Here is a 25928-nt window from a genome sequence, read left to right on the forward strand (position 1 = left end):
TTAAGTGTTGCCAGATTAAAATTTGGATTAGCAGCGCTTTTGTGGTTGATACGTGAAACTTTTTTGAATCGGTTAGGAAATTCTTGTAAATTTTGCAAATGGCCGCATTTCTCTGTTAATGTTCTTGTGATCTTGAACGACGTGGTGAAAATTTTCTGTTTTTCACAGTGATTCAGTGAGAGTTTCTGGGATATTTCGGTGGAAAAGCATCACCAAACTTGTATATTTTGTGTTGCACGTGAAAATTTACCAATTGCTGGAGCAATTGTTGGTGAAAAATGGCAAAACTTGTCTATGTGTATCGCTCTGAAGAGGATAGTGTCAGAAATATTGGGCGACGACAGCTCCCGCTTGTCGTTGGAGATAATTTAATGGTAAATATTGCACAAATGGATGCTTTTTTTGGGAATGAGATGATTGATTTCCAATGCAGTGGATTTTGTGGCATAGATTTGGTGTATTTTTGTGCATGGAGACAGGTCAATCACCTGGGAATTTCCACGTTTTCCCATCCACCATTCAAAGTTACCTCCCTCTTTGCTCAATGACCAACACATTTTCACTTTTTCGAGGAATTTTCTTTATTCTCTGACACTGTGAATGGGTTCCATTGTCTCTTTGGGGGTTTATCACCCTATGCATAATGGAGATTTTGGAAAATTTTCATTTTCCTGGAAGATTTAATGATGCATCTTGGAATTTGGGTGTTTCTCCTAAAAGTTCCGGGACAGAGTGATGGAGTGAAAAAAAAACATAGTAGGTAACCAAATTTTGTCACACTACCCTCAACAAAAATTTTCAGCTAAATTCCACGGTAGCTATAAATCACCATTGAGACAAGGCAAGAGTGAGATAATGAAGTCCAATGACGAGACAATATCACGAGATGCCTATGCCTCCAACTCCCGTTCAGAGGCAAACCCTCCCCCATTGCAGGAAAATTGCCGAAAGAGCGTGAGAAGAGTAGAATTATGTGTGGTATTTGGGTCAGTGTTGAAGATGAAGTGCTTCCGATGGGCATTCCAAAGTGGGTCTCCAGTAAGCTCCGAGACCTGTGAGAATGTCCGGATGTGGGTCACACAAGTCTCAGCTGTGATTGAATTTCAAGTACACATACATTGAGACTTCTGAGAGACTCCAATTGCAGGTGAATCTAACGGAAATGCATCATTGAATGTGGGGAGAGAGAGAGCGAGAGATTTTTACACATCCAATCTAATGGAATCTGTGTGGTGCGAAATGCTGAGGGAATTAGAAAGTGGCCAAGATGGGAGTCGCGTGTGAGTCACGAGGCTGCGATTTGTGCGTTTTATCCATACGTTCGGGGTATTGTGAGGCGAAGTGGCCAATGCTAGATTTTCCCAAAACAAAAAAAATCACTTATCTCTAAGGCCCTGGACTGGGCAATCGTAAAATACTTCGAATCGAAGGTCCAATTGGAGTGACTAGTCTGATATATTTCAGAGGTTTTCCTCTTGGTAGATAATAGGGTAAGGGCTCATAATTTTGGACAGTCTGCTTATAAGCATCGATGTTCCAAGTTTGAAGTGCGATATTTTCAATACTAATTGACTTTTCTTGTTACTCTCTTTTCAGAAAGGGTTGTTTAGAAACTTGTCAAGCTATTTATCGTCTTATTTTTGCTAAAATTAGTTTTAATACGTTTAAAAATGAATTGATATGTAGAGGTGAATTTGGATCTTATTTTGGACAACTTGTTTATTAATTTGGCCAACTTGGCTGTAAATTTGGACAACTAAGCCGCCTCAACAGGATGCTCATTGTTCTTCATTTCATGAACCAATCTTACCAAGTCCTCTTCCTGTTCATGCAAGGGAAACGTAGAATGTCAAAAGAAACCCGGAAACTTTCCATATAATTCATTAAAGTAAGTTGACTTCGGTACTCCAAGTACGTGCGGATTAGCGAATTCCTTGACCTTTCCGGGAGCCTTTCAAGGCTTTTCTCACTACATATCTTTCGTAGAGATGATGCTCCTTTGTTTCTCTAGGCATTTGTCCAACCTAGTCATCACAGAAGCTGAAACTTCACGAAATTTCGAGAGAAAAACACCTGTCCAAAATAAGGAGTATCACCTCACTGGTGAACCTCTTAGAAGATTGCCCATTTTTCACACGAAAAACGTAATTCACAAGGCAAATCTCACTTCAGGTCAAATTTACAAATCACCATTAATGTGAATCAACACAATATTCAATGAATATTTAATAATATCACTTAAAAATGGCGAAGAAACATTGTTAGTACTTCATCACAGCTAAATAATGACCAGTGCACAATAACTTTTGTTTGTAAACATGTTTTCCAAATATCCCAAGAGAATGAGCGAGATGACTAGATCTAGATCTCACTTACTCTCATTGAAATATCAAAAACATGTTTACAAAACAAAAGTTATTGTGCGTTGGGCATAAGACAGAAGTAAACACGAAGTTCTGTCATATTTCTCGTAAGCAATTACTCATACTGAATTTTCAACAAAGCAATTTCAACTCAAATCATATTCAAAGTTTAACGTATTTAGTGTTAAAATCTTCCAAAAAGAACAAATATTTACAAAAAGAATAAACGAATTCATTATTAATCAAATATTGGAATAAAAGTCCATGATTTTAATCAAATTATTTTTAGTGTCCAATTTTATCCTCAATGTGTCCAAAATAAGACACTGGACAAAATTATGAGCCTTTACCCTATACTTTATTAATAATATTCATTCCTACAAGATTAGTGTATTTCGTGGCTTTCATTTGATTCAGGCTTCGCACATACTTTTCCTTCATATTTTTCCCATATTTCTTTAATGAATCTGACCTAGTTTATTCAGGAAATATCCCGGCTGACATATAAAATATTTTTTAAGATTAAGATTTGTCTATGGGTCAGCTTAAACCTTTACCGGTTCCGCTGCATTCAGACCACTTATTTGGGCCCATTATGCACTCCCCATTACTTCGTTCTGTCTTAACCCTCAAGGGGGTCCTCCAGCTTTTCGGTTTCTGTGTGCCTGAGGTACGCACATAGTGGCGGCCAAGTTTCAAAAACCCGAGGCCTCACAGTCATAGAGACACTACTCTACCAACTGATCCACTCTGGCATCAAATACTTATTAAGTTTTTAATACATTCTTAATTCAATGACTTAATTTTAAGGAGCTGTAGAACACTATCTGCTTAAGAAATACATGAAAATCACTTAGTCTTAACACTGATTACTTAATTAGGGCCTTTGTAGAAGTCCTTAATTTAGTAGTTTGTATTAAGGATATGAAGCGTCTTTTCACTAAGCACTTAATTAAGAAGTTACAACTAAGCACTTTTTAAGTACTTGCCTTAATGCATATAAAATATTATAATTTTTCATTTTTTTAATATTTTTTTTTTATTTCTCAATGAAAAAAAAACAGTTTAGCCTAATTGGAAAGGTAAACACATTGCTATCAGCTCTGTTATGTTGTCCGGCCCTACATTTTTTCGCTGGTTACAACTGTTGCCTGAAGGAACTGTTGTTGCCCTCATATCCCTTGGAAGAAGTGTTTTAGATGCATTCTGGAACAAAAAAAAATAAATAGACGATGGGCTAAGAATTACATTTACGATATTGGTATTAGTACGATATGGAATTTGAGATTAGGATTGCAGAACATGTTTTTTGAAAAGTTTTTTTTTTTTAATTAACTTCTTTATTACCTTATTATCCAACGTCAATTGATACATTCTTTAGTATTTTCCGAATTATATTTGTCTTCGGAAAGCCTTTGTCTAATATTAATTTTTTACAGTTTAACATTTCTGCTTTCTCTGTCTAAGCTATCTTGCAAAAAATAACAAGGGACCATAGTAAAATTAATTAAAATACCAAAAAAATATTCCATACCTGCCAATATTTTCTACCGGAATTTTGAGAACATCCATGAAGTTAACTTTTAAGAAATAGCTCGAAAACGATAATTCACGTCGAAATGAAGGACCATAGTCTTATGGCCTCTACACAATAGAAAAATTTATGTCCGTAATGAAGCAAATTCCCTACGTTTGTGTAGGAGAAACTCTTCAATATGGACATACATTTCTGCAGTGTGTAGAGGTCATTAGGGATTATAAAGCATGTAGATTATAAATTTTCTCCAACGAATAATGGCTCACATATGTCAACCAAAGTATATATGAAAAAATGTATTTTCGGAAAGATAATTTTACTGGGATTTTTCTAGGATTTTGTTTTTTTTTTAGTCCAATGGTTTCTCGCTGAATTCTTGCACATTAACTCCCTTCATTAGAGACTTGGCAAACCCATCGGATTTTCAAGGTCAAAGATTAAAAAAAACTAAAAGGCATAATTACTCAACCGAATGGGTCATGTTTGGACTCGTTGGAAAGGTCTTGGTAATTCTGACAAGACTGAAACGGCTCCAATCGGTTTGAAACCAATTCTGAACCATTAGGCAAATTTTACCCGGAAATGAATTTTATTTCTCTTAAGCTATTTTTGGAGCATCTTTTGAGTGATTTGTAAATCAATTCAAATCAGTTAAGAACAAGTAAACGGTAGATCATGCGAGAGTGTTTTGGGGTATAGAATATACAGTGTCAACCAGATAAATAGCACAGTTTCGGACACTCTAATATTATGCTTTGTTTTTCGAAAAATTATGCTTTTAAATGATGAAAGTAATAATAATAAATTAACTTGTATATAAATACATTTTGAATATGAAGAAAAAACATGAAAGTTCTATCAAGAAATTTAGTACGATCAAAAAATTCTTAAAATGGCACATATTATGAGGACAATAGCACACCCTATAAGAAGTGATAGTTTTAGGCTTCAACGGCAATTAACAACTTACGAATTCTATTTGAAAATTAAATTTGGATTAATTAGTACTTAGTTAAGTAACTTTTCCAAAGAATGAACGCTTGAGAATGAAAGATCATTAAAGAAATCAGGATTTGATACTATTCTAATGTGATTATATTTCATGTAGTATGGATATCTACTTAAAACTATTCCAAATTAGTCACATTCGAGAGATTTATCTTGTGGTCAATCTTGTCTTTAAATTCATAAATGAGGTCCTTAGACCGTCCCGGCCATTCCAGAAGGTCAATTTTGTGCTGATTGAACCACTTTTTAAAACTCTTGGCAGTGTGTTTGGGATTATTAGCTTGGTTAAAACTTAAAAACCAAAAGCAAATTCTTTTCGATTTTGAGGTACATGTCTTGTTAAAAGATGTCCTTGTCAATAAATTGGTTTATATTGCCTGATATTCGATTTACAGACCATACGTCACTTCGTAAAATGTAACCCCATACTATAAAATTACCACCGCTAAGTTTTACGTTCTTAATTATGTATCAAGGACAAAATTCTTGACTTTTGGGACATCTAATATTTTGTTGTATCATATCATGTGATGTTAAACAGGAATACATCTGTTCAAAGAATATTATTCCGGAATTACAGGTCCTTCTGCATATGCTCTTTAACAAAAATCAAACAACAGGTACGGTTTCGTTTGGATACTAACTCTCTATGTCTGGTAACACTTCTAAACCGGGTATTTTTACATAATTGGCTTTCAGTAATTCTCACATCAATTACTTTTTCAACTTTTGTTCAATTTATTCCTTTATTTTCGGCACGACGGCAATTAAATTCAGTTTTACTATAAGAACAATAGCAGAATTTTCTCTAGAAATTGTAATTCTTTCTGGAAATTTTCGAGTTTTTGCGTGATTTGTAAGTTTGATCATAAAAAAAAATATTGATGGTTATCTTCCTTGAACAATATAATTTACAAAAAAAATCTTAGTTATCCTAAATTATTTTACGTGAAGCCTGGAAATGTGCACTAAAGGCTCTATTTATATGATTTTTCAGTTCTCATAACTTTATTTTACGAAAATTTGTGGCAGTAATGCCTATAAATGATCAAAAATACAGAAATATAATGAATTTTAAAATAAACGTAAATTTCAAGTAATATTTTTAGAGAAAATGAAAGTGTGCTATTTAAATTGGCCGCACGAATTATACCTAAATTCATAAAATGGCAAAAACACCTGGTTTTAACAGACACAAATATTAAATAATTATCATTTTTATTTATAATAGGTAGGGTAAGGGCTCATAATTTTGGACAGTCTGCTTATAAGCATCGATGTTCTCCAAGTTTGAAGTGCGATATTTTCAATACTAATTGACATTTCTTGTTACTCTCTTTTCAGAAGGTTTGTTTAGAAATTTAGCAAGCTATTTATCGTCTTGTTTTTATTAAAATTAGTTTTAATACGTTTAAAAATGAATTGATATGTAGAGGTGAATTTGGATCTTATTTTGGACAACTTGTTTATTAATTTGGCCAACTTGGCTGTAAATTTGGACAACTAAGCCGCCTCAACAGGATGCTCATTGTTCTTCATTTCATGAACCAATCTTACCAAGTCCTCTTCCTGTTCATGCAAGGGAAACGTAGAATGTCACAAGAAGCCCGGAAACTTTCCATATCATTCATTACAGTGAGTTGACTTTGGTACTCCAAGTACGTGCGGACTCGCTCATTCCCTGACCTTTCCGGGAGCCTTTCAAGGCATTTCTCGCTACATCTCTTTCGTAGAGATGATGCTCCTTTTTTTCTCCAGGCATTTGTCCAACGTAGTCATCACAAAAGCTAAAACTTCACGAAATTTCGTGAGAAAAACACCTGTCCAAAATAAGGAGTATCACATCACTACTGGTGAATGTCTTAAAAAATTTTCGATTTTTCACACGAAAAATCTAATTCACAAGGCAAATCTCACTTCAGGTCAAATGTACAAATCACCACTAACGTGAATCAACACAATTTTCAATAAATATTTAATAATATCACTCAAAAAAAACCGAAGAAACATTGTTAGTACTTCACCACAGCTAAATAAGACTGAAGTAAACACGAAGTTCTGTGATATTTCTCGTAAGCAATTGCTCACACTGAATTTTCAAAAGCAATTTCAACTTAAATCATATTCAAAATTTACCGTATTTAGTGTTAAAATCTTCCAAAAAGAACAAATATTTAGATAGAATTCATTATTCATCAAATAATGGAATAAAAATCCATCATTTTAATCAATTTATTTTTAGTGTTCAATGTTATCCTCAAAGTGTCCAAAATAAGAAATTGGACAAAATTATGAGCCTTTCCCCTATTGTATTTTCTAGATTGATATTGTATAACAAATACATCAAAATAGGAAAATCTCTTAAGGTGTGCTATTTATCTTGTCGCCACTGTATATCTTATTTAGGGCTGGTTCTCCTAATGCAACGTTAGAATAAATTGATAATAATAATAAAATAATTGATATTTGCATTGTATTTCACAAAAAGCGAGATAAGACTTCTTGCACAAGGGTGCAATTTGAGGTGCCGAAAATCCATGACAATCTTGACGTATTTTTTTTTATTAGTGTGGTGATCAATATAAATTGCCTCTTATCAGAGCGGACAATCAAAGACGAAGAGAATATAGGGGAGACTGGGGCAAAAAGTCACAAAACGGATATTTTATTTTTTTACAAGCTACCCTAGCGCCCCAAAAATTTATAATTAGTGCAGTCTTATAGGAATTTTACTGCTCTACAACTTTGTGAAAGTCATTTTCCTCTATTGTGTAAGGAAATACATTTATTGAGCTGTTTTCTAAAAGGTAATTTTGTGACCATTCTCAAAAATGCTTGGGCAAATAGTACCAGGTATGGAATATTATCATATTTTGATTTGATTTATTATGGGCTTTCGTAAATTAAAAAATAGCTAGGTGGACATATTTTTATACAAAAATTATTCCTTTACACCTTTTCAAAACACAGTTTTCTCTATCTGAACGAGGAAAGTGCTTTTCAAGCTATTTTAGAAAAAAAAAACACACACACAAGAGATTGCTAATCCTTTGACCAATGCAAACAAAAAGCGGTGAGACATGGAAATGACGGTTCTTCTCGCCGTGAGGCATCAGAAATTGCTTCGATCTTTGTTACTTTTTGCTCCATAGCTTTTGTTACTTTTTACCCCAAGTGGTCATTTTTAATAAAAGGATTTCTGGAGAAAAGAATCTTTGTGAAATTCTAAAATAGATAGCGGATTCGTGTTCAAAAAATCCAAATCATTTAGGAAATATTTATCAGTGCATCAATTTTGGAAAATAAGTAGGTAAAAATTGAAATCTTCTGCAAGGAAAACATTTTAAAAATAGGGCTAAAAATTTCAATATTTTTTTTTCTAAGTTCCTTGTCCGAATTCTAAGAAACTTACGATATTGAAGACGGTCTATGGAGGCCATCTATGGAAAAAAATCTAAGCCGCAATCTCTTTTGTATTGGAAGATATTGAATTTTCAAATTTTCATTTTGTGACTTTTTGCCCCAGTCTCCCCTACTGAAAATAACAACTTCTTGACTTTATATGGATGCGGGAGTTTTGGAAAGTCGTTTAAATGATCTTTTTTTTCTGTTTTCTCTGTTGCATTTTGAGGCATCAAGAAGTCTCGTCAAGTTTTAACACAAATTAGCATTTTGAAGAGTGCATGATAATGAATGTATGAGTGAAAGAGTAAGAGGGATGTGGTTTATTTTTGAGTGATGCAATTGTAAGAAAGACATTTTTCACTTTCATCTGATTTGATTGGTGAATTCTTGGCAGATGCTGATGGATTTGAATACGAAGGGACTTGTATTTGATCATCCGACTGTGAGAGGACGGGATTTGGAGGAATTCCTACGGAAGTATACAATTCTCACGCAGGAAGAGTTCAAGAAGTCTCTGCAGGTGTCATGTGAGGAGTTCACATCGGTGCTGAGCCAGAGTGTGCCGTGTGTTGGGTGTCGCCGGAATGTAGAGAGGCTGTTCATGCAGATGAGCCAATGTGTATTCCCAACGCTCGATCCTCTCGTGATTACGGCCAGTGGAGTACTCACTGTGTCAGATGAGAAGATAGCAACACCTGTGGCCATCTGCACCCTCCTTCACAATCACAATATTCTGCTCAATAATCTTCTGGATAATATGCCAAGGAGCAAGAAGAGCTCTCGCTGTGGACTCCATTCGCTCGATACATTCAGGTCTCGTCCGTTTTCGGAGTTGTGGCGAGATGTATGGAGTTGTATGAAGCAACGGTGTCGTGAGAAGGTGGTAATCATTGATTCACAAGAACTCCAATATACTCTCGATGAATATCTGAAGAAGCACAAATTCTGCCAAGATTGTCGAACTAAGGTATGTCTGAAAACACTTTTATTTTTCTGTTAGAAAAAAAAATTCAGTAACTTGCATCTCAAATTTTTTTCGTTCAATTGTTCAATCGTATTTTTAATTGCGATATAAACTCGGTATTAAACTGTAGTCAAGATGTTTTGTGGAGGAAAAAAGCAGGTCAAGATACTGTTAATTGGTAATTGACTCATTTTGATATGACTTGAATATATCTTTTTTTTTTCTTTTCTCTATCTCACATTGTCTTCACAAGAGAGAAGTAATATATATATCCATTTATTTTTAGACTCTATTCACAATTGATTAATTTCGAAAGATTTTGCTTTTCACATTTTTCCCCTGGTTAACCATTATCGTGGTTCTTACAAGCAAATTAAATTTATTCTAAGAATTATTAATCTGGGAATCGGCATTAATGCAATTTTATGACTATTTACACTTTTATCAAGGATAACTAGGCATCTCAGATATAATCGCGTTAGGTGAATGTTTAATATATTAAAATATGATATACTACAGGGTGGCTGAAAAAAAAAATGCAACAAACTAAAGCGCTATATTATCCTCATTTTTTGTTCAACTTTTTTGAAATAAAAGATAAAATGGTAGTAAATACATCAAAATTTTAGAATATTATCAGTTTTGTTCAATACGATCTTATTTTGACTTGACTATGGTCTTATGTTTGTCAGCAAATGCATCTTAGTTTGCACGAATGTGAGTTTTCTGAATGTCCTGCTATTCACGAGGAAGGGCTTCCTTTAGCTCATCGAAACTATGCTACTTTTTAGGCCTAACCATGACCAACAAAATGCCTCTTTTAGAGAAGTCAAAGAATTTTGCATCCAAGAATCGTGGAGGTCATTGTTTTCCTAAAATGAAGTGCGAAACGTTTTTCTTAATCAAATCTTGTTCAGCGCGTGATTTTTGCGAAGTTGTCGAGTCTTGTTCGAACTTCAATTACTTCTTACCAACATTTTTGTTTGTCTACGACTTCAACACTCCTTCCAGGACAATTTCCAGAAAAACATTGGCATTCATTTTGACGGTACAGCCTAACAACCCCAGTGGAAAGGGATAATTTGTCTTCAAGGAAGTCCAGACCTTAAAATAAGGTGGTCCTTGACTTCCGGTGGTCATTCTAACATCTAGATTATTATCGTATGATCTTTCCTTCAGATAGACACAATTATTTTGTTTGAACATCAATTGCTCAATTGAAAATTTTTCTTATCAGAAAAGATGACATTTCTGAAACTGACCATTAACGTGCAAGCGAATTTACTCCTTCGTCGATCGAGCATAACTTCTTTATGAGGATCGACGATGTCTCTTCCTTATCAGGATTTTTAAGGCTTCTTATAGAGGTCCTTTAACAATATTTATTTCATGGTTAATTGCGATCTATGCGTCTCAGAGATCGTTTGTTTTCAGATGTGACGCGGATTTTGTTCAATTTGCTTCTTCATTTTAAGAACGATAACTAGGGATGATGCATTTTTTTTAGACCTTCACCAAAGCATTTTAAAATGCTACTAGTATCCCTGTACCAAGTTATGTTTCGAAAAACGGAAAGTTTAATTACATTCAGGGTTTTGAAGAGCCCTAATAATAGCTGCTTCAGTATTTCCTGCAAAATATAGCGACATTAAATTGTCACGTTTGAGTTCCATTACGGTTTGAAAAACTTCTAAAAAATATTATCGAAAATTCTTTTGTAGACTTTTAGTCAATAAAATGAACCACCACTGTGCAAAATATGAAACCGCTGTCACCAGCGGTTTGACAGCTATACGCTCTGAAAGTTGTTGCATTTTTTTTTAGCCACCCTGTATTACATATCTGACTTGTTATATATGAAAAAAATTACAAAACTTAATGACAATGTTTGATAAATTTGCGGAAATATAAGAGTAATGGCCTCTATGATCTAGAGAAATTTATGTCCATATTGAAGCAAATTTCCTACGGTTGTGTAGGAAAAACTCTTCAATATGGACATAAATTTCTCTAGTGTGTACAGGCCACAAAGCAGCATAATATGGGAAGGTTTCAGGGCAGAGCATTCTCATACATTTTTCGCACAAAAATGTGGTATATTTTTTCTTAAGTGGCTTTTTAGTTTTGGTTTAAAACCAAATGCAATCATTTTAAAACTTTGACCAAATGAAAGAGTATCTAATGTTATGTTATTAGCACAAAATTTATAATGATTGCACGAGGATAATAGTTCCTAAAACCTTTATGAAAAATACGTAAAATTTGCTTTTTTTAAATTTTTCTGAAAAATTTTCTATCTGTAACACCATTAAAATTTTAAATTCAATAAAAATATATTCTCTGTATATGTGACTACCATATCGTGTTATATTTATTTTTGTGGTATCTAAAGCTTAAAAATTATAAAGAATTTAAGAAAAATATACCATTTGTGAATTAAGATGCTCCATCCGTTAGTTAATCATCCTAGGAAGGTTTACACTTTTTCACCAACTTTACAGGGTGAGTCAATTGAACTGCAACTTTTGAGAGTGCGGTTTTTTTTTATTTGAAAATTAAATTTATTTTAACGTAAACGATAAAAAGCCAAAATTTAAGAGTCTATTAAAAAAATTTGGATAAAACTATTTCTTGGGATAGATAATAGCCCTGGATAGATCAATGAAGGCATTATGCGCTGCCCAAAGCTGAGCCTCGGGAATGTGAGCCCATTTAAGACAAAGGGATACCATTGATCGACACTTTTATAGTTTTTAATCTTGACAATGGCCAACAAAATTCTCTTTTTGAAAAAGGCAAGAGAATTTGAATTTGATGACCGTTGAGGCCAACGTGTGCTCGAAATCAAAAATGAATCGTTCTTTTTAAGCAAATCTTGTTTAACATGTAATTTCTGTAGTGGTTCCAAGGCTTGATGGAGCATATACTATTTCTAACCAATTTTTTTTTTATGTACTCACGGCTTCAGAGCTCCTTTCAGGACAATTTATCGATAACCATTGGTATTAATTTTGACGCAACAGTCCAAGAATGTCAGAGGAATGCGATAATTTGCCATTACGGAAGGTCCATATAATTAATAATGAGGATTCTTGACTTCCGGTGGTCATTCAAATTTCCAAATTATCGTATGACCTTTCTCTCAGGTAGACACAACCATTTTACTTGTCCATAATTTGCACAATTGGAAATTTTGCCCATCAGAGAATCGGATCTTCTGCAACTCGCATCTAACGGCCAAGCGAAGCAACTCATTCACTTTTTCGAGCATAATTTTTTATTTGATCATCGATGTAATCTTGTCCTTTTCAGAATTTTTAAGGCTTTATATAGAGATCCTTTTCGGATATTTGTCTCATGGTTATTTACCATATGTGTCTCAAGATCCATAGGTGTGCAAATTGTTATATCATGGATTTCGTTCAATTCGTTTCTTCATTTTAAGGACGACCGTTGGCGATCATGTAATTTTTTTTCGACATCCACCATAGCGTTTTATAATGCTGGCAGTATTCCTGTATCGATTTATATTTCAAAATTCTAAAGGTGTAATCGCATTCTGGTTTTGAAAGGCTCTAAAGGTAGCTATTTGAACCCTTTCGGTCAAATGTAGACCAATCGCGCTATCATGTTTGAGTTCCAGTACGGAACAAAAATCACAAAAAAATGCTTTTGTTGACTTATAACCCTTGTAACCAATACACTCAGTCCTGGCATTATGCACCTCGGGATTATGCACATACAATTATGCAAATGTGCCTACTTTTGGGAGTCAATTTATGAAATCAATTTTGAAATACGCTTGAATGTACAGTGGCGACAAGATAAATAGCACACCTTCAGCGATTTTCCTATTTTAATGTTTTATGATACAATTATTAACCTTTATACCAGATTATGCTTTATTTTTTAGAAAATATAGTGCCCATTATAAATAAAAATGATAATTATTTAATATTTGTATTTGTTAAAACTATGTGTTTTTGTCATTTTACGAGTTTAGATATAATTCACGTGGGCAATTTAAATAGCACAATTTCGTTTTCTCTAAAAATATTACCTGAAATCTACTTTTATTTTAAATTTCATTATATTTCTGTATTTTTGATAATTTATAGGCATTATTGCCACAAATTTTCGTAAAATAAAGTTATGAGAACTGAAAAATCATGTAAATAGAGACTTTACAGGCTTTACGTAAAAAAGTTTATGATAACTAAGATTTTTTTTGTAAATTATATTGTTTAAGGAACGATCATCAGTGTTCCTCGGACCAGTGCATTGTCTCCCATATTATTGGCCAAACAAAAAATTAATTTTTAGAAATTATTCGCAACTTTTTACTAAATAACTACAGCAAGGATGCATTGCTTTAGTTCATATTTAATCTATAGAATTAACTACCCGTAAAACATCTGATAAAGCCCCTTCCGATCCGTATAAACACAGTGCATTTTTACTGTTGAACCTATCTTTATTCATTTCTGATAATAATAAGCATATAAAAAAACATTAAATAGTGTTTTGGAGCTTATATTTTTTCAAACTTAATATGGAGCATTGGTCTTAACATTTCGTTTTGTGAAACCCTTCAAGGCAAAAAGGACTATCAGTCTTTAGAGAATTAATGATATGCTTCTGAAAATTTCCAGTTTTGACATTTTTTTTTAACGAAAATTTACTTAAGACTAATAAACAGAATATTTTTTTTCAAATTTCTTTTCCAGCATAATAAAAAAATTAATTCAAGTTCTTAGGCATAAAAAGAACAAGATTTAAACTATACTTTCCGCATTTTAATTTAAAAAAAAATCTAAATTCAGCCATTGCGCTATGTTTTCTAATATTAAAAACGTTAATATTTTCTGTTAGGTGATGAATTAAGCTAGTCCTCGAATGAAGGATTTTATCATAACTTGATCATACCTTATTCTATAAAACGAAACATGGTGTAAAATACTTCAAAAATGGAATTAGTTCAAGGACGCAACTTTAATAGGGATATGCTGTTGAAAATGACAATGATGATGATGATCAAGGACTGCTTCGACTCATTAGCTAACAGGAATATTTGGTTTTTGGATTTCGGATGAATTTATTTCAAGAAATCTTGTCCATCGAAAAGTAATTCTTTTTTTTCAAAAAGGTCTCCGAATTCCTAAAATCACATCCCTACAGCAGAATTTTTAAAAGAGAATTTCAGAAAATATACTTTAAATGTTGTGCTTTTATGCCTAAGAACTTGAATTAAATAAACTTTCTATTATGTTGCAAAAATATTAGAGAAAAATATGCTTTTTTTAGTCAGTGTGACCTACGTAAGCCCTTAAGGGGTTGTTACATGGATCACGCAGCCTAATAACAGCATGTTTTCTTTCATTTTTGTCAACGTAATAAAATTATTTCAATTAAAGCCCTTAAGTATGTATAAATACAACATTTGAACTGCATTTTTTTTTAAATTTTTATTTAATCTTTACTCCTTGGAACTTGGCACCTAATTTTTGGAAACGTCTTTTTGAGAAAAACTTTCAAGTTAGTTTTTTCAATAAACGTTTCCGACAATCAGATCCTAACGACCGAATTTTAATTTTAATTTTTTTTTTAATGTAAAAAAAATAGTTTAAATGTTATGGTTTTATATGCCTATAAGAGCTTGAATTAAATAAAATTTTTATTATGTTGGGAAAAAAGGTTAGAAAATATGCTATTTTCAGCCTTTTTCACCCGCATGGCCCCTCAACAGATCAAAGTTCAAAGTCAATATACGACCTCAGTTTTAATTACATACATATTCTTAAATTTCACGTCTGACTGCTCCATTTGATGGCTTCAAATAAACTTTCGGAGTCCTTGGTGCTTTTTTTTTTAACATATCCCCCGAAGAAATTAGAGGTCCATCACGACGAGTTTTTAAGATGTCTTAAGGCCTCTACACATTGGGAGTAATTTTCAAAAAAAAAAAAGAAGGAAATTTTCTTAGAAATTTTTAGAAGGAAATTTTCTGCACTTCTCTAGGTGGAAACGTCACAATTCTGTCAAAAAAACAATTTTTGACGAAAATAGTTCCCAATATGTATAGGCCATTAAGAAGAAGAACATTATTAAAAATAATCAGTAGAATCATTTTAAGAAACTTCCTTTTTTCTTACTTATATGGTGAACTCAGGGGGGTGGCATTAGCTCTGAAAAATGCGACCAGTTTTAGTGTAAATTTTTCCCTGTTTTCGTACACATTTCACGAGATATCTCCGAAACTACGTAGGTTGCCAATTTGGGGCTTTCGGTTGCCAATTCCATATTAAATTGGCTTTTATTTTGTATTTGTATTTTTGGCTAATTCATTCCACGAAGACAGAAAATATCGAATAAACTCCAAAGTTTTTTCGGCACGCTAGAAACATATGGAGAACATAGGAAACGTCATGCCCCTGGGTGAACTCAAGGACGACTTTTCTATAACATATTCTAACACTATATTTTTACTTTCTCTGTGGATTTTTAGGCTTTCGTTATAAATTCTTAAACATCCTTTAAATATGTGAAAAAGATTACGTGACAACTACCTTCTTTTCAAAAAATATATTACTGAATAAATTTATTACTGAAATTACGTTAGAAAAAGAAAGCAAAAATAGTTAGGGGAAGTGCTCATAATTTTGGACAGTCTGCTTATAAGCATCGAAGTTCCAAGTTTGAAGTGCGATATTTTCTATACTAATTGACATTTCTTGTTACTCTCTTTTCAGAAGGGTTGTTTAGAAATTTAGCAAGCTATTTATCGTCTTATTTTTATTAAAATTAGTTTTAATACGTTTAAAAATGAATTGATAAGTAGAGGTGACCTTGGCTCTTATTTTGGACAACTTGTTTATTAATTTGTCCAACTTGACAGCTAATCCGCCTCAATAGGATGCCCATTGTTCTTCATTTGATGAACCAATCTTACCAAGTCCTCTTCCTGTTCATGTAAGGGAAACGTAGAATGTCACAAGAAGCCCGGAAACTTTCCATATCATTCATTAAAGTGAGTTGACTTCGATACTCCAAGTACGTGCGGATTCGCTCATTCCCTGACCTTTCCGGGAGCCTTTCAAGGCATTTCTCGCTACATCTCTTTCGTAGAGATGATGCTCCTTTGTTTCTCCAGGCATTTGTCCAACCTAGTCATCACAAAAGCTAAAACTTCACGAAATTTCGTGAGAAAAACACCTGTCCAAAATAAGAATCATCACCTCACTGGTGAATGTCTTAAAAAATTTCCCATTTTTCACACGAAAAATATAATTCACAAGGCAAATCTCACTTCAGGTCAAATGTACAAATCATCAGTAACGTGAATCAACACAATATTCAATGAATATTCAATAATATCACTAAAAACAAGGAACAAACTTTGTTAGTACTTCACCAAAACTAAATAAGACTGAAGTAAGCCACGAAGTTCTGTCATATTTCTCGTAAGCAATTGCTCACACTGAATTTTCAACAAAGAAATTTCAACTCAAATCATATTCAAAATTTAACGTATTTAGTGTTAAAATCTTCCAAAAAGAACAAATATTTAGATAGAATTCATTATTCATCAAATATTGGAATAAAAATCCATGATTTTAATCAATTTATTTTTAGTGTCCAATGTTATCCTCAAAGTGTCCAAAATAAGAAACTGGACAAAATTATGAGCATTTCCCCTACGAAATATTTGCCCATTTTTACACTTTTTTTTAATTCTTGAATGTAGTACAGTACGTACAAGAGCCTTGTCCTGCCCCCCCCCCCCCATTAGGCTTTTAATTTTAATAGTTTTTGAGTTTTTATAAGTTCATTTTTGTACAAAGCCTCTACAAATGAGCAGTTATAAAACATCAAATTTGAGAAGTTGTTAAAATTACAACTTTCAAAGCATAGAATTTTCATGAAAGTTTCGATCTTTTGGGATTGAAAAATTGGGCCCATTTTTGGAAAGATTTGGATTTTTTTTTACTGGTCAAACTAATTTTTTTGCTGTATAAATATATTTTTTTTTTACTTTTCACTTGTTTTTGAATTTTTTTGACGCTTCTAGGGGGGGGGCAGCTGCCCCCCCCCCGTGCCCCTAGCTGGGTACGCCCATGTGTCTAAATTTATTTTTTTGATTCTGTAAATTGCTGCAATTGAAATATTGTTTTCAGGTTGAAAAAGCTTATGCTTTTCTTGTGGGAGAAAACAGTCCGCCGAAAGAGAAGGGCTTTGTGGCGGCTCTGTATGCTGGCATAAAACGCTGCACAGATGAGAAGCACATCCACTTGCAAACAAAAGCAGACTATATTGATGGGCTGATTAAGCGAGCGGAACCGGAATTGAATGGGAATGGATCGAGGCACCGGGAGCGACATGCCAAGACAATGGAAATAGCCCAGGAGGAGGTATTAACGTGCATTGGGATGTGCATGTATGAGAGACTGCGTCGGATTCATATGGTGCTGAAGGAAGAGGAGAATGCATGTCAGGTGCTTGCGGCCGTTTCTGTACACTGTCTCTGCCGCAGTTTTGATATGGCAGTGGAAAAGAAGCGTGGTAAGAGCAATTTGGAGCTGCTGTATGAGGAAATTAGTCGGGCGGAGAGGGCTAAGGAGCAGCGTCGAGAGCAGAAGAAGCTAAAGAAGAAGCGAAAGAAGAATGAGAAGAAAGGTTTGGCTTCGTGTCGTGGCTGTAATTCGACTGGAGCCACGGAGGAAGATGAGGAGGAAGAATCCCATGTTGTTAGTAATCAAGCGGATGTTGATGATGATGATGATGATGATGAATTTGAGCCGGAAGAGGAGATGAAGCACCATTCCCAGGTTGAGAAATTCAAGTGTCAACTGGCGGATGAGGATGATGGTGAGGAGCAAGATGGGGATGATGAGGGTAGTCGGGGAGAAATGATGTGTGAACAGAAGGCGAAGAAAAAGAAGAAGGGTGCCAAGGAAGCTGCAGGAAAGAGGGAGAAAAAGACAATTGCAGTGAATAATAATAATAATAACAATTCCAAGGACAGAGGCAGAGGGTGTCTAGCGGGGAAGGGTGCAGAGGATATCAAGGATGAGATTTCCGTGACTTCTTGTCATTCCTGTGAAAACACCTGTACCCAGTCTATCGATGGGGGCTATGTGTCGGAGCCATCCAATCACGAGGGTGCATGCTCATCCATTCTCTCATCCACGGCTCACTCGGGCGTCTCTAGTCTGTCCAGTACACCAGAGGGCTCTGAAGTGGCGTGCTCCGACGGATTCTGCAATCATGATCCCCGAACGGACGACGGTAGGTGTCACCGCGGCGGATCACCTGAGCACAATTCCAAGAAGGATGGCAGACACTCAGCCAATGTTTGTGGTCAACCCCTCAGTCTTCAAGAGATGCTGGTGAGTTATATATTTATTTATTTTTTAATTTTAAAACTGAAAAATATTTATATTCTTCACATCAAAATCACCTTTTATCCAAGAAAAAAAAATACTGGCAGTCTTTGCAAATTCGAGATGGGTAGGAATTAGGTTCTCTATTATCACGAAAAATATAGGGTAAGTGTGCCAAATTCCGGCCAGCTTGCAATTTCGGCCACCTTTTTTATTCCTCGAATTTCCATGAACTTTTAGATTTTACGTACTCTGCAGATTATACAATGCAAAAGAATAACAAAAATGTAGCTTCGACAAACGAGATGACGTGAAAAAGATATTGTAAGAATTCCCGAAGGGCAAGGAACTATGAGAATGAAGGTGGCCGAAATAGGGCACCAAAACTATGTCTATATTTTTATTCATTTTAAAATGTATTAAGAATGATTTTCAGAGTAAATAAAGACGGTAAATTCTTTACACGGTTCCCAGCAACACTCTTTCAGGAGAAAGAATAAAAAAAATCAATTTGTATTTAAAATATTACATTTCAAACTTGAGATTTTGACGCTTGCATGCAACTATGCCGAAATTTGGCACACTTACCCTACCCTCTAATAAAAAATAATGATAATCTTTGATCAGCTTCTTGTGATTCATAGCGTAAGCCTATTTGAAATGCATGAAAATTCTATTTCAAGCTGAATTTGGGTTCCGTAATGCACTAATTTCGAGTCTATTTCTAAAATAAATGCAATTTTTGTGTATCTGATTTAGATGAATCAACAGAAGCGAAATATGGGTGAAATGCGTCCCGGTCAAAATACCGAGAGCCAAAATTTGTAAAGTTAGAATTCCGAATAGGTCGAAATCCTGAATAGCCAAAATCCCGAACGAATAGCTAAATTAATCAAAATCCCGAAAAACCAAAATCCCGAATTCTTAAAAATGTCAACTACTACCACGATTACCACGATTGCAGCCACGCGTGTTGGAGGCAAAGAGAAATTTATTTTGAGAAATTATTCTACATTACTATCCTCCGTAATTTCGTGCCTTTCAAAATTTTGATCACTCAAGATTTTGGCTTTCTGGATAATGACTCATCCGGGATTTTGATCTTCAAGATTTGGGCTTTTGGGACTTTTGCCCAGCACCAGGATGAAATGTAGACTAGAATATCAATAATTGACAAAAAAAAATAATTTAAAAAAAAAATCCGAACAAAATAATTCATTAACTCTTTCGTCTCTTTTGGGACTCTGAGTACCCAAAGCAGCATAAATGAATATTCGGTGAAAAAAAATTTTAATTATTCAGAACTGATAAAAATCCTATTCTTGTCTATAAATTAAAAACTATAAGGATGTATAAATGTAAGATATTTTTTGTAGGTCCTCAATTAATTCCTGCACTTAAATATTTTTGAACAAAAAATGGTGAAATTGGCTTGCAGCATATGCTGCGGTCCGGAAAGAGTTAACATTCAGATACTTTATCGATTCATTGCCGATTGAGTCGGGTACAATCAAGTTGAAAATTACAGAACCTTTCCAAAATATCTAAATTAAGCAAATCCGTTTGGGATAAGCCCGCTAGAGTGGTTTAAACTTTCACCATCGAAAATTTGATGTTTTGAAAATTTGGTGGCTGAAAAAATGCAACAAACTAGAACGTTATTTTACCGTTTAAGATTCAGAACTGTAAAAATTTAAAAAAGCTGATTATACTGCGCTCACTTTGAGGTCGAAAAGTAAAAAAAAAAAAAAAAATAGGGCAAAATGCAAAGTGTTAAATTAAAACCAGTAAAGCTTTTTTCCTCTTTTTCGTTTGATAAATATCACCTAGGGGAAATGCTTCTAATTTTGTCCAGTTTCTTATTTTGGACACTTTGAGGATAACATTGGACACTAAAAATAAATTGATTAAAATGATGGATTTTTATTCCAATATTTGATGAATAATGAATTCTATCTAAATATTTGTTCTTTTTGGAATATTTTAACACTAAATACGTTAAAATTTGAATATGATTTGAGTTGAAATTGCTTTGTTGAAAATTCAGTGTGAGCAATTGCTTACGAGAAATATGACAGAACTTCGTGGCTTACTTCAGTCTTATTTAGTTTTGGTGAAGTACTAACAAAGTTTGTTCGCTGTTTTTGAGTGATATTATTGAATATTCATTGAATATTGTGTTGATTCACATTACTGATGATTTGTACATTTGACCTGAAGTGAGATTTGCCTTGTGAATTATATTTTTCGTGTGAAAAATGGGAAATTTTTTAAGACATTCACCAGTGAGGTGATGATTCTTATTTTGGACAGGTGTTTTTCTCACGAAATTTCGTGAAGTTTTAGCTTTTGTGATGACTAGGTTGGACAAATGCCTGGAGAAATGAAGGAGCATCATCTCTACGAAAGAGATGCAGTGAGAAATGCCTTGAAAGGCTCCCGGAAAGGGCAGGGAATGAGCGAATCCGCACGTACTTGGAGTACCGAAGTCAACTCACTTTAATGAATGATATGGAAAGTTTCTGGGCTTCTTGTGACATTCCACGTTTCCCTTACATGAACAGGAAGAGGACTTGGTAAGATTGGTTCATAAAATGAAGAACAATGGGCATCCTGTTGAGGCGGATTATCTGTCCAAATTTACAGACAAGTTGTAAAAATTAATAACCAAGTTGTCCAAAATAAGAGTCAAATTCACCTCTACATATCAATTCATTTTTAAACGTATTAAAACTAATTTTAGTAAAAATATGATGATAAATAGCTTGCCAAGTTTCTAAACAATCCTTCTGAAAAGAGAGTAACAAGAAAAGTCAATTAGTATTGAAAATATGGCACTTCAAACTTAGGATATCGATGCTTATATGCAGACTGTCCAAAATTATAAGCACTTCCCCTATATAATATTCTAAAATTTTAGTCATATCCATGCCATACGGATGGAGATAATTAACTTAGAAAACTTAGAAAAATTTTCTTTTTAATAGTAACGCCCCTATAGCCCCTATAGTATAGTGATTTTACGTACTTCTGATATTAGAAATAATTTGGCATTTTTCGAAATCTTTGTAAACACCCTTAATGATCAAATTCAGAACTAAAGCCATCGAGAAAAAAAAAGAATGACTTTTTCTAGCTTGGGTCGGAGGGGGGGGGGGTAAGGGAGCCTTATATTTTTCAGTGGGGCTGATCTTTTGAGAAAACAAAAAGAAGTGGGATCTTTAACCTTTTAATGACGATTGGGTCACCAACTGGGACCCCTGGGAAAATTTTAATCTTGCAGGTCGGGTGAAAAGTTCTAAGACCGGACAGGAAAAAAGGAATACACAAGGTAAAGTTCCCTCACTCGAGCGGGTTCCTCGACTCGACCGGTGTGTTAATTTTTGAATGTTTGATGGGTTTGGTTTGATGGTTAATTTCTATGAAATTGTCAACAAATATAAATAAATTTGAGTAAATAACTCTGCCGGTCGAGACAAGGAACCGGTCGAGCGAGGGTACTTTACCTTAATTCCAAGATCTGTTTTTCTAGTCAATAATCTCCTACAACTTTGACGTACGTGACCTAATTACCCTCTAATAATTCTAAACCGTAGCATAAGCGTGTTTCTGGAACATCTGCAAAAGATGCTTCTACGGCTGTCTTCTTTATTCGGCTTAAAGCTTACGGAGAATTTTATTCACGTTTCTCGACAGATAGATGTCGATGGAGGTTAAATCTCTTAAATCTAGTCAATTAATACATCACAAATCATACGTACATCAAATATTCGAATTTCGGATCAGTAGTGTTGAAGCAAGTTTTTGTAAATTATTTACGTAACGTGACACCACTTTTCCTATCAGATTTTTCAAATACAAAATACATAATTGAATGAAATATTTCTTTTTAATATCAAATATTGACAATGATTGCCTCCTATATTATTGAAGAATTATATATTGAAGAAAATTGTCCAGTGTGTAGGCAAATATTGAAATATTTGTTTCAATATGGAACATTTTATTCAATATTTTATTTCATTATTTTGAATGGCTACAAACTAGGCCAAATTAAATATGTCAATAAAAAATTTCAAAATCACATTCAAATAAAATTTCAAAGAAATTCTAAATATCAAATTGATTTGATATTTCCTTCAATATTTTTTAATGGTCAGGAATCTTCTTCCTTCAGAACATCACAAAACTACCAGATTTTCCTTGTTCATGAATGAAAACACATCCAAGATCAAAATCCAAGTCAAGACACATCTCTCCTGCTTTCTCCAGAAAATCCCAGATTCTTGGAATTTGGTTATATATTTTGTTCAATCTCCTCAAGAACCCAACTTGGTCAGCACTAATCACCTGCTTCCTTCAGAAAATCTCAGAACTTTTGGGATTTTCTTGAATATTATGCTCAAAAGCACTTCAGATACATTCTGTAGTCAGAGGATTCCTGGAGCTTTCTCCAAGAAATCCCAGATCTTCTGGGATTTTCTTGTTCATTATGCCCAAAGCACATCATATATAAGTATAATTTTATGATACGAATTGGAATCCTACAGAGGGAACGAAGGCTTGTGATTGTGGCCATCAAGTCCTTTTGCTCGCGATGGTAAACTCTCCTACGGTATAATACGAAGCATGACCGTGAAAGTATGTGAGAATTCAAGTTATTAATTCTATTTGGCTTTTGTTTCTAATCTGAAGTGTTTTTGACATAATATACAAGAAAATCCCAGAAGATCTGGGATTTTCTGGAGGAAGCTCCAGGAATCCTCTGACCACAGAATGTATCTGAAGTGCTTTGGGCATAATGAACAAGAAAATCCCAGAAGATCTGGGATTTCCTGAAGGAAGCTGGAGAAATCTTCTGACCAACTTGGGTATTTTTGGGTGTTCTTGACAAAATATGGAAGAAAATCCCAGAAGATCTGTGAATCCCTGACTAGACTGGTGTTTTTAATATTGAAGTTTTAATATTGAAGTCAATTTGTTCAGTGTGTAGGCAATAATTATTGAAATGGTTTCAATATTCGCTTCAATATTGAAGTTTCTTTTCAAAGTCACTTGAAATGCTATTATTTCAATAATTTGTCTAATGTGTAGACAGCTTAAAATTAATTAAAATTTATAATTCTCCCAATTGTTTATAGGTGTTGGTCTCAGAACTTTTCACCCGACCATTAAGTTAAAAAAAAATTTTTTTCAACTAAAAATTGGTTTTGGGATGGATATATTGAAATTATAAAATATATTTTTTCGGTATATAAAAAATGTATTTTATTAATCAACATTATGTATTTGTTAATTTTTCAGGGGAATCAGTCGGAGACGGAGGAAGATGTTGGTGAAGATGTAAACTATATCCCGGTCGAGATGGTGCAGGAGTTTAAGCTGAGACATGCCAATTTGAAGCAGGCCCGTGAGGAGTTCCGGCAAAATCTACGCAGAAACTTCGCTCAATTGTGCATGAAGACGTCGGTGGCCAAGTAATGTAAGGGGCAGCGGCCAGGTGTGTAGGAGTGTAGGAGATGCAAAATGTGAGGAAATTGTTCGATGGCGATTAGTCAAGTTTTTGGTGGAAGCAGCTTCAGAGCATGGACATATTGTTCCAAAATAAATCCCATTATTCTTTATTGTTGTCTAGCGCGAGAATTCTGGTGAAGTTAGAGAAAAAAGAAAGTGGGGAGTTTTGAACTCTTGTAATTCTGTTATCGGAAGAGATGAGAGGATGGAAACAAAGAAGCGAGTAACCGAAGGAAAAATAAATATTGCAAAGCATACTTGTGTTTATTAATCCTTGAATTCAGCGATGCACAGCGAAGCATTCGTTCCGCCGAATCCAAAGGCATTTTTCACAGCCACACGACGTTTCCCATCTGGCCAGGATTGGCTGACTTTAGCAATGTAGTTGACACTCTTCATGTCTTCGGAAATAGAATTGAGGTTTACAGTTGGTGGGAATTGGCCATGACGACAAGCCAGAAGAGCAAAGAGTGCCTCGAGGTTACCAGCAGAACCCAGGAGATGTCCATGAGCTCCTTTTGTCGATGATACTGCCAATTTGGAAGCATGATCGCCGAAGAGTCGAGTGATTGCCCGGCTCTCAATGGCATCACCAATTGGAGTAGAAGTTGCATGAGCATTAATGTAGCCCACGTCTTCGGGTTTAAGCTGGGCATCCTCCAGAGCACGCTGCATGGCTAGAAAAGCCCCAAGTCCATCTTCCCTGGGAGATGTTAAGTGAGCAGCATCTCCAGAGCATCCATATCCGAGAATCTCTCCCAGAATTGGAGCATTTCTGCATTTGGCATGCTCCAATTCTTCCAGAACAAAAATTGCTGCTCCCTCACCCATCACAAAACCATCGCGTTTCTCATCAAATGGTCTAGAAGCACTCTGAGGATCATCATTGAATGATGTACTGAGTGCTCGTAGTCGACAAAATCCCGCGAATGATAGTGGGCTTATTGAAGCTTCACCAGCACCACAAACCATCACGTCAGCCTCATTTCTCTGAATAAAGCGAAATCCATCCCCAATGGCATGTGCTCCGGTGGCACATGCAGTTGAGACAGAATGATTGGGTCCCCGGAATCCATACTTTATGCTAATCTGTCCGGCTGCCATATTCGGCAGGATTCTCGGAACAAAAAATGGACTAACACGATTGTATCCTTTCTGCAGGGCATCGTAGGCTTCACAGATATCCACCAAATCTACCATACCAATACCAACAGCTACTCCTGTGCGATTCTGTTCTTTGATTTCCATTGGCAACCATTGCGATTGGGATAGTGCTTCCTTGGTAGCGATCAATGAATAAGCAATAGCAGGAGACATTGATTTTAATTCACTCTTCGTGAAGATTTTACTTATATCAAAATCATCTTTGGGAATTTGTGCTGCTACACGACACGGCAGTTTATCAAAGGCAGAATCTGTTAGCTTCACTACACCACAATGGCCAGAAAGTATGTTTTTCCAGGCTGTTTCTACAGACACTCCCACAGGAGATACACAACCGACTCCTGTCACAACTACACGGCGATTTTCTCTTTTAAATGCAGAAAAATGTCGGACAGGTGTTAAAGAATGTATAAGACGAGGAATTCTTTGGGACATTATTGGGAAATATGAAAATTTTAATAAGAAAAAATATGTGAAATCATACAAATATTTTGACACATAACCTCACTTTGAAGCGGGAACATCCGGTTTAGTACAGATATCAACCATTGGTTGATTTTTTGGCGCTGCTATAGGTCTCCAAATTTTCAAGT

The 25928-nt window shown here is 34.7% G+C and overlaps 2 protein-coding genes across 2 annotated transcripts; one reads left to right on the forward strand and one right to left on the reverse strand.

Annotated features, from left to right (window-relative positions):
- The first annotated feature begins 70 nt into the window (after positions 1-70).
- On the forward strand, positions 71-24426 carry LOC129807489 (gametogenetin-binding protein 2-like). Its single transcript, XM_055856785.1, has 4 exons — positions 71-374; positions 8708-9280; positions 17452-18663; positions 23962-24426. The coding sequence occupies exons 1-4, from the start codon at positions 279-281 to the stop codon at positions 24136-24138; spliced, it is 2058 nt and encodes a 685-aa protein (XP_055712760.1). The 5' UTR covers positions 71-278; the 3' UTR covers positions 24139-24426.
- On the reverse strand, positions 23900-25869 carry LOC129807490 (3-oxoacyl-[acyl-carrier-protein] synthase, mitochondrial). Its single transcript, XM_055856786.1, has 2 exons — positions 24430-25869; positions 23900-24302 (listed from the first exon to the last, which is right to left on the reverse strand). The coding sequence occupies exon 1, from the start codon at positions 25768-25770 to the stop codon at positions 24439-24441; it is 1332 nt and encodes a 443-aa protein (XP_055712761.1). The 5' UTR covers positions 25771-25869; the 3' UTR covers positions 23900-24302; positions 24430-24438.
- Positions 25870-25928: the final 59 nt, after the last annotated feature.

Source organism: Phlebotomus papatasi, chromosome 3 (assembly GCF_024763615.1).
Source record: "Phlebotomus papatasi isolate M1 chromosome 3, Ppap_2.1, whole genome shotgun sequence".
In the NCBI taxonomy this organism is placed as follows: domain Eukaryota; kingdom Metazoa; phylum Arthropoda; class Insecta; order Diptera; family Psychodidae; genus Phlebotomus; species Phlebotomus papatasi.

Bases quoted from the DNA above. Each gene is read 5' to 3' on its own strand.
- LOC129807489 (XM_055856785.1), top strand. From the start codon at position 279: ATGGCAAAACTTGTCTATGTGTATCGCTCTGAAGAGGATAGTGTCAGA. The intron at 375-8,707 runs GTAAATATTGCA...AATTCTTGGCAG, and splicing joins TCGTTGGAGATAATTTAATG to ATGCTGATGGATTTGAATAC. The intron at 9,281-17,451 runs GTATGTCTGAAA...TATTGTTTTCAG, and splicing joins GCCAAGATTGTCGAACTAAG to GTTGAAAAAGCTTATGCTTT.
- LOC129807490 (XM_055856786.1), bottom strand. From the start codon at position 25,770: ATGTCCCAAAGAATTCCTCGTCTTATACATTCTTTAACACCTGTCCGA.